Here is a 7,718-nt window from a genome sequence, read left to right on the forward strand (position 1 = left end):
CTCGTGAGCTCTCCTGCTTTGTGCCCCAAATAAGCTTCAGGCAGAGCAGGCACCTCTTCCTCCAAAACCGCACCACAACCTGCTATGTCCTGCACCTTCCTTCTGCTAAAGGGACGTGGTTGGGGAGCAGGGAGACTAGCGCATAAGAAAGAGTCCAAATAACGGGCAAAACAGGATTCATGAAATAAGCAATTGGTGACAGAATGCCATGCAGCCATCTTGTATGCTCTTGTACTTAGAGGATTTTTACAGGCATGGCAAATCTCCCAAAATGCTGTGTGAGCCCCATTCGGGGAGAGAGGAGCATCATGTGCGTGCAGGGGGAAACATCTGGGAAAATGGGACTAGATCCTCTAAAATGTTGCTGGGGTGGTGGTGGCTGTGGGAGGTGTGAAATAATTGGCGATTTCAACTAGGTTTTTTTTTTTCTGTATTTTCTGCTTCTTGCAAAGGTCAGTCATGGCTCTGACGATCAGAAAAAAAAAAATACCCATATTATTAAGAGAAATGTTTACCAGGGGGCAGTCCCCTCTGCGTGTGCTCCCCAGTGGAGAATGCGGGCTCTGTGCTGGGAAGAGGGAGGAGTCCGCAGCCATGGTGGTTGGAGCGCGCTGTGGCCAGCAGAGGGCGCCGGCTGCACGCGGCACAGCCTGTAGCTGCTTTTTTTTTTTTTAGGTGCCCTCTAGGGACATTTGGCAGGTAATGGGTTGGAGGTTACAGGGCCAGCACGTGGCCTGGATGCTTAAAGCATCTCTAAAAAATAAGCCAGTGTCTCCCCAACCTTCCCAGCGTATGGTAGCCCTGACAGACCGCCGAGCCACCCAACTACCCCGTTCCCAGGTATTTTTAGTAATTGTTCCATCTGGCCCCGCAAATCACGTGTCTAAAAACAGCTTCTGTCGTCTTGCTTTACCCTCAGATGCTTCTGACGAGCAGAACTCGCAGTCTTCCGTGGAAAACGCCGTGAACAGCTCAGAGAAAGCCGAGCGGCCGCCATCTGGAGAAGCGGCTCTATCGGCTGAGACACCCTCCATCTCTCAGGTACCCCGAGCGAGGCCTCAGAGGGGCAGCCCGGTCGGCCGGGTGCCCGTTAGGGTGCCGGGGGTGCGTTGAAAGGTGTTTTGTTATTTTGTTTTCTCGTTGGACGATCGGAACTTCCGTGCCTTCGTGGAGCAGGTTGTGTGAGCGCCCCGCTGTGTCCCGCCCTGGGCGCCGGGGCTGCGGTGAAGGGCGAGACACGGGCAGGTGTAGGAAGAGGCAGGGTCCTCAGCTTCGTCACTTTGTTCCCACAAAAGCAGTGCCAGCTCTCAGTGAGCCAGTCAACTGCCTTTAGCGCTGGGGAGATGAGTCTTCAGAATCCTCAGCGCTGGATAAAATAATCTTTGAAAATATTTTGCAACTGACCATGCCCCCCAAGCCCAGACTCCTCTCTGGGTCATCACGGTTGGTCAGAATCTGGTCTGAATCGGTGCAGAAGCAGGTGGCCCGGGGGATAGGAGCAAACGTCCCGGGTGCGAGTCCCAGCTTTGTCAGTTAGCACACACAGACGTCGGCTTCAGTGTCTCCAGCTGCCAAAATGGGGTCGCAGAGCTGCCTTGGGGCTGGGGTTTGATGAGATGAGAGAACGTGGGTAACACACAGTGGAGCTGGACACAAGATGCCTCCGTGTTGCCTCGGCGACCGTGACGACTCTCACTGTCAACCCTCTGTGCTCATTTAAAGGAAGGGGGACTCAGTGGTATCCCAGCGTCAGCGGATAAAACCGTTGCCACGGTGCTGAATAGTTTCCGGCACCTGGGAGCCGCAGAAACGAGGGAAAGGGCAGGACCTGGTCTGCATGGTGTGCAGCCTTGAACCAGGCTTCCCAGGGGACGCTCCTCTCAGACTCGAGCATCTACGCACCCTTGGGTCTGCACCTCCCCTTCGTGCTATAGGACACCCTCCAAATGCCCAGAGGCCTAGAGGGAGTGTGGATGGAAGATGTTTGCAGTGGCAGGAAGTTTGTCGAAAGGGATCAATTTAAATAAATCTAGGGTCGTGTATAAAACAGTCTGGCATACAGTTGTTAAAAAGGGCACCGCCCTAGCCAGTTTGGCTCAGTGGATAGAGCGTCTCTCTGTGGACTGGAGGTCCCGGGTTCAATTCCGGTCAAGGGCACATGCCTGGGTTGCGGGCTCGATCCCCAATAGGGGGCGTGCAGGAGGCAGCCAGTCAATGATTCTTTCTCATCATTGATGTTTCTCTCTCTCTCTCCCCCTCTCCCTTCCTCTCTGAAATCAATAAAAATATATTTTAAAAAAATAAGTAAAAATAAAAAGGGCACAGTTGAGGCCAGCCAGCGTGGCTTGGTGTTTAAGCATCGACCCATGAACCAGGATCTCAGGGTTCGATACCAGTTGGGGTACATGCCTGGGTCGTGGGCTGGATCCCCAGTGGAGGGCGTGCAGGGGGCAGCCGATCAATGATTCATCATTGATGTTTCTCTCTCTCCCTCTTCCTTCCTCTATCTGAAGCCTGAGGGCTGAAGGGTCCCGGGTTCGATTCCGGTCAAGGGCATGTACCTTGGTTGCAGGCTCCTCCCCGGCCTGGGCCCTAAAAACCAATGGAAAAATATCCTCGGGTGAAGATTTTAAAAAAATTAAAAAGGCAGGGTGGGGGTGGCGGCGGGGGGGGGCAGGCACGATTGACCCAGGTACAGAGGAAGAATGAAGAAATATTCTCACCATGTGAACCGAGAAAAGCAGGTCACAGGGTCTCAGGCCTAGCATGAGCCCACTGATGAAAAATCACCTTCAAAGCCTCTTGTATAGTTGGTGAAACCACAGTGTCGGCCGGGGTCTGCTGACCCCTTGAACTCAGTGGAGGGAAGGTCAGTTTGAAACACAGACCCACACTCTGGGGGTTGAGGGGGAGCATCGAGTGCTGGGGCCTGCCCCCTACTCCCCCGACGTCTGAACAGTCCAGGGGTCTTTCATGTCACCCCCACTCCCATCCCCAGGGGCCCAGTCCTGAACTGGGGCCTCCTCCGCCGTTTCCGTGCCCACACGGACACGCATCCTCGCCCGCAGGGCTGCCAGGCTTGCGAGCAGGACGGAGGAAGCGTTGCAGTGAAGCAAACAGCTTGATCTGGAAGTTTAGCCGTTACTGTTTTATTTTTATTCTTTTAAATGTAGTTTTATTGATTTCAGAGAGGAAGGGAGAGAGCGATAGAAACATCGAGGGTGAGAAAGAATCACTGGTCGGCTGCCTCCTAAACGCCCCCTCCTGGGGATCGAGCCTGCAACCTGGTCATGTGCCCTGACCGGGAATGGAACCATTACCTCTGGCTCCTAAGGTCGATGCTCAACCGCTGGGCCTCATTGGCTGGGCTGACTTCTGTTTTGAGAGGAGCTCCTAGGCTGTGTAGGAGGCTGTCATTCGGGCGAGAGCTGGTGGCAGCTCAGGTGTGGACAGGGCGCTAGGCAGAGGGAGAGGCGGGCGGGCTCAAGGGTCTTTGGAGATAGAGTTGATGGGACTTGCTGTTAGTCTGGGTGTGGGAGTGTGGAGAGAAAGGGGGGGACTCCCGGGCATCATCCCCCTTTATTCCAGGAAGATGTCAGCACCCCCAACAGGTAGGGGATGGGCGAAGTCAAGAGTTGGTGCCTGGCCTGTGTGGCTCACTGGTTGAGTGTTGACCTATGAACCAGGAGGTCATGTTTCCATTCCTGGTCAGGGCACATGCCTGGGTTGCAGGTTCGATCCCCAGTAGGAGGCGTGCAGGAGGCAGCCGATCAATGATTCTCTGTCATCGTTGAAGTTTCTCTCCCTCTGCCTTCCTCTTTGAAATTTAAAAAAAAAAAAAAAGCCGGTCTCAGGTGGTGAACACAAATGCAATATACAGATGATGTCTTATAGAATTGTACCCCTGAACCCTATATAATTTTATTAACCAGTGTCACCCCAATAAATTAAATTTTTTTTTAAAAGTTGTTCTCAAGTGACAGGTGAGGTTGGAGATGGAGTGGGACCGTCAAGGCAGGGTGCGGGAGAGCAACCGTTGAACCTGTTTTTGAGTCAAGGGACTTCTTGGGAATTTGATGACAACCATAGACCCTCTCCCCATGGTGACATACCTGGGCACACCTAACCAATGCCGAGCGTTCGCCTGGGCCGGGCACCTGTGCTGGGCCCCAAGGAGCAATAGTTAGCATGGCCAGGCTGGCCTAGGCGCGGAGCTTGGAGAAGTAAACTTCAGAATCACCCTGGCGGTTACTCACAGGTTGGAGGACGGATAATGGGGGGACACCAGCTCCAGGAGGGGTGGACTGAGGGAGAGCTTAGGGGCACCGGGGGAGGGCGCAGAGGGAGGTCAGTGTGACGGGGACCAGCAGGACTGAGGCAACTCGTGGTTCAGGAGACCCAGGAGGAGTTTGGGTTTGAGGTTCCCTGCAGGTGTGTGAACCTCCCAAAGTCCATGCTCACCGGCCATCGGGTCCTGCCCTCAGTCCTTCCCAGGCTGACCTTGAACCTCACGGCTGCCCTGAACGGATCTCCTGGCCTGTTAACCTGCCGTTCTCTTTCCTTCCTCTTCCCCCAAGGATTTGGAAGGAGGGCCGCCCTCTAAAAAGATGAAACTGGAGACGTCGCAACAAAACTCCGAAGAGATGTAGACGCTCGGGGCTCAGGCTCCGGTCCACGTTTCCCGGGAGATCCGTCAGCAGGCTTACTTCTACGACTTCCCCGAGCGAGCGAGCCCTCGGGTTAGAACGACTGACTTTCCCAAGTTTACCAAGTGCAAATCCAAGAGAACCTAGAACGGCGTGACTTCTCAGACACTGAAGAACTTTCTGCTGTGAAGCAAAACCCTCGAATCTTGAAGTGACTGTCCTTGTGGAGGTGGGTCGACAGCTCAGGAGTGTCAGACACTGTCTCTGAAGCCAAGATTACATTTGCGTTGCTGCTGTATTGTTTTTCGCCCCACTTCTCTCTCTAACGACATAAGCTATCTGAGGGTGGTGCCCATCAGGAATTCACGTTTCGGGGCTTTCCACTGTCCCACCGACTCCTCCCGCTTTCTTTTTGTGTGCCTTGTGCCCTTGAGGTGACCTCCGGCATGTTCTCCCAGTTGTTTTGCATCTCCCTTTGCAAAGCGCCCTCTCGGCTTTGTTGAGGCTGCCACTGCCCCGGCCGGCCAGCCCTCATGTCACGCTCCTCCCTGTCCCAGGACTTCAGTGGGAACAGAGCAGGCAGGGAGGGGGAGAGCCCGAGGCTGCAGAGGAGTAGGACCTTCGGCCACCTGCCCAGCCTCCACGGTCCGGTCTGAGGAGTCTCAGGTGTCAGGGCACTGTCCCCCGAGCGCTGGCCACCCGATACGCTTTCTCCGGACATCTGAACCTGGCGTTTCCAAGTGGCCCAAATGGACACACAGAGCCCCTAGATCCTTCTGCCACTTCCACCCTCTGCCCCCACCATACCGCCTCCTCCCACGCCTCCGAAGACGGGGTGGCTTCTGTGGCTGACTGCAGGATCGTCTCGAGGTGACAGAAAGGCCGCGGAGGCCGGGAGCAGGCAGCAGGAGTAGCTGGTGCTCTCAAAGGATTTCACATCCACAGTAATCTGCTGCCCTCTGCCTTCCCCAGGCCCTCTAGCCCCACCCGGGGGAAGGGGGTCAAGATTGCAATCCAGGAAACCCACTTGCTTCAGCATAATGTTCCTGACACCACCGAGCCAACAGATGGATCCTGTCTTATTCCCAGGGTACCCTGCGGTCGGTCCCCCCACGGAGCGGGCCTTGATGGTTCAGCCTTGAAGGCCAGAAGGGAGGCACCAAGGAGCAAGCTTTGCCCTCCAAGAAGGGGCGATCGAATCCCTGCCTCCATCCCTGCCCGCCTGGGGCAGCTGCTTCTCACTAAAACGAAGCTGCCCCCTTGGACCAGCTGCCGGAGTGTTTGGTTCTGAGGCCTAGTTGCTCTTCGTTCCTCTATGGACTCCTCAGACCCCAGCCCTGTTCCCAAGCTTTCTTTCCTGCACTGGAGTTCCAACTCCCTTTGAGCTGTGTGTGGTGGGGGGGAGGGGGAGGGAGGAAGGGTTGCGAGGTTTTGTTGGTTGTTTTCTGTTTTGTTTTATTTTGCTAACTGGTGCATATTCAGGTACCACCTTTGACATGGGGATCTCTCTCCTGCCACCGTGGGAAGTATCTGCCAGATTCCACTTTCTAAGAGTTTCTGAGGGTGGGGCTCTTACTTTCGTTTTTTTGTCAGGGAGCCCATCCATTTCCTGCTCTTCAAGAAGAATCAAAATGTTCCTGAATCTCAAATACCTCATGCAAAAACGTCTCCTGAGATCAGGGGAAACAAACACGCCAACTCTGGAGATCTCAATGTTGAAGTGAGCGGTGGTGGCCGAAAGGTTTCTGTCTTAAAAAAAAAAATCCTTATCAGTTTCCCGCCCTCAGGCGGTCAGTGCTCCGCAGACCGGCGCTCCTTCTCCGCGTTACCTCTCAGCACTCCAGGCGGCTTTACCTCCAGATCCTGAAGGGTTTGAATCACCTTTTCCTTTGCAGCAAAACTCCATTTTGATGAAAGACGAACTGGGATGTTTATTTCCTGCTCTTTTTTTGGGAACCGAGAGGTGACAACCAAGACAGCTGAAGGAGAGTCACGCACACACTTGCACACGCATGTCCATCGGCCAGGGTCCCCTGCCGGCCCCGCGGACAGGCCAGGCGAGTCCACATGGTGGGGAATGAGGACGCCGTCCACGACACCGAGGCTGTCATTCGTTTTTCTTTGAAGTGCCTGAAGGTAGGGGTGGGCCGATGGCCTGGGAGCCACCTGGCCCCACCGCGGCCACGGCCACGCCAGGCGACGTGCCAGCGAGCCCCGCACTTGATGCTGGTCCAGAGGAGACTGCAAAATCCAGATGTGCTTCCTTCCCAGCAGCCCGCTCCCCGGAGCCGCTGTCCCCCTGCCCACCCCGCGCCACGCCCTCTCCCACCTTGCAGCTGGCCCAGCCAGGACGGGGGCCCTAAGCGAATGCCTTCCTTCCGCGGACACCAGGCCCCATGGCCTAAAGGGCTCCCCGGGCAAACCCGATCCCCCAGAAGCTGGGGAAGCTGTGGCTACACATTCCACAAAGTGCTGGCACTTACACCCTTACCCTGGAAGGCAGTCGGCTGACGCCGCGGGTGGTGACCTCCCATTTCCACCGACGTCGTGGCTTGGCACATTCATTACCGCCAAGGACCTGGTTAGAGGTATAAAGACCTTTTTTTCACGTTACCTGATTTTTTGTTGTTGTTTTCTCTTACGATTTTTTTTTCCGGTGTGTTGTACAGCAGTATAATTTTTCACTTATTTATTCCATCAGTAGATATGGTTTGTACAATGTACAATGGTTCCATTTCAGAAAGTAAAAATAAAAAAAATTCGGATCACGAACAACACCGTGTGGTTTTGGTAACATTGTAATAAAGAGTAAAATCCAATTGATGGTGAGAATGTCCCTCAGCCCCTGTTCTGGCCTCCCGCACGGCTGTGCAGCCCTGACGTGGTACAGGACACCGTAAGCTTGCACACAGGAGCTGGGGTCTCCCACAGTCATGCCAGCTGCCATCATTAGGCACCAGGGGGTGCTGTGGGCAGGTGTTGAGGCCACCCTACCTCGGGGAGGCAACATCAGGACTGTCTCATGCATGAGTCATGCAGCCAATCAGAGTCCCAGTTTAGAAGCCACACCTG

The 7,718-nt window shown here is 54.8% G+C and overlaps 1 protein-coding gene across 1 annotated transcript in view; it reads left to right on the forward strand.

Annotated features, from left to right (window-relative positions):
• BCL7A (B-cell CLL/lymphoma 7A) overlaps window positions 1-7,418 on the forward strand; it is a 28,560-nt gene extending 21,142 nt beyond the window's left edge. The window contains exons 5-6 of the mRNA XM_005875561.2: window positions 920-1,041; window positions 4,578-7,418. Of these exons, the coding sequence (XP_005875623.1) occupies window positions 920-1,041; window positions 4,578-4,649 (194 nt within the window). The 3' untranslated portion in view covers window positions 4,650-7,418. The remainder of the gene's footprint in view (window positions 1-919; window positions 1,042-4,577) is intronic.
• Window positions 7,419-7,718: the final 300 nt, after the last annotated feature.

This window comes from Myotis brandtii, unplaced genomic scaffold, assembly GCF_000412655.1.
Source record: "Myotis brandtii unplaced genomic scaffold, ASM41265v1 scaffold463, whole genome shotgun sequence".
Taxonomy (NCBI): domain Eukaryota; kingdom Metazoa; phylum Chordata; class Mammalia; order Chiroptera; family Vespertilionidae; genus Myotis; species Myotis brandtii.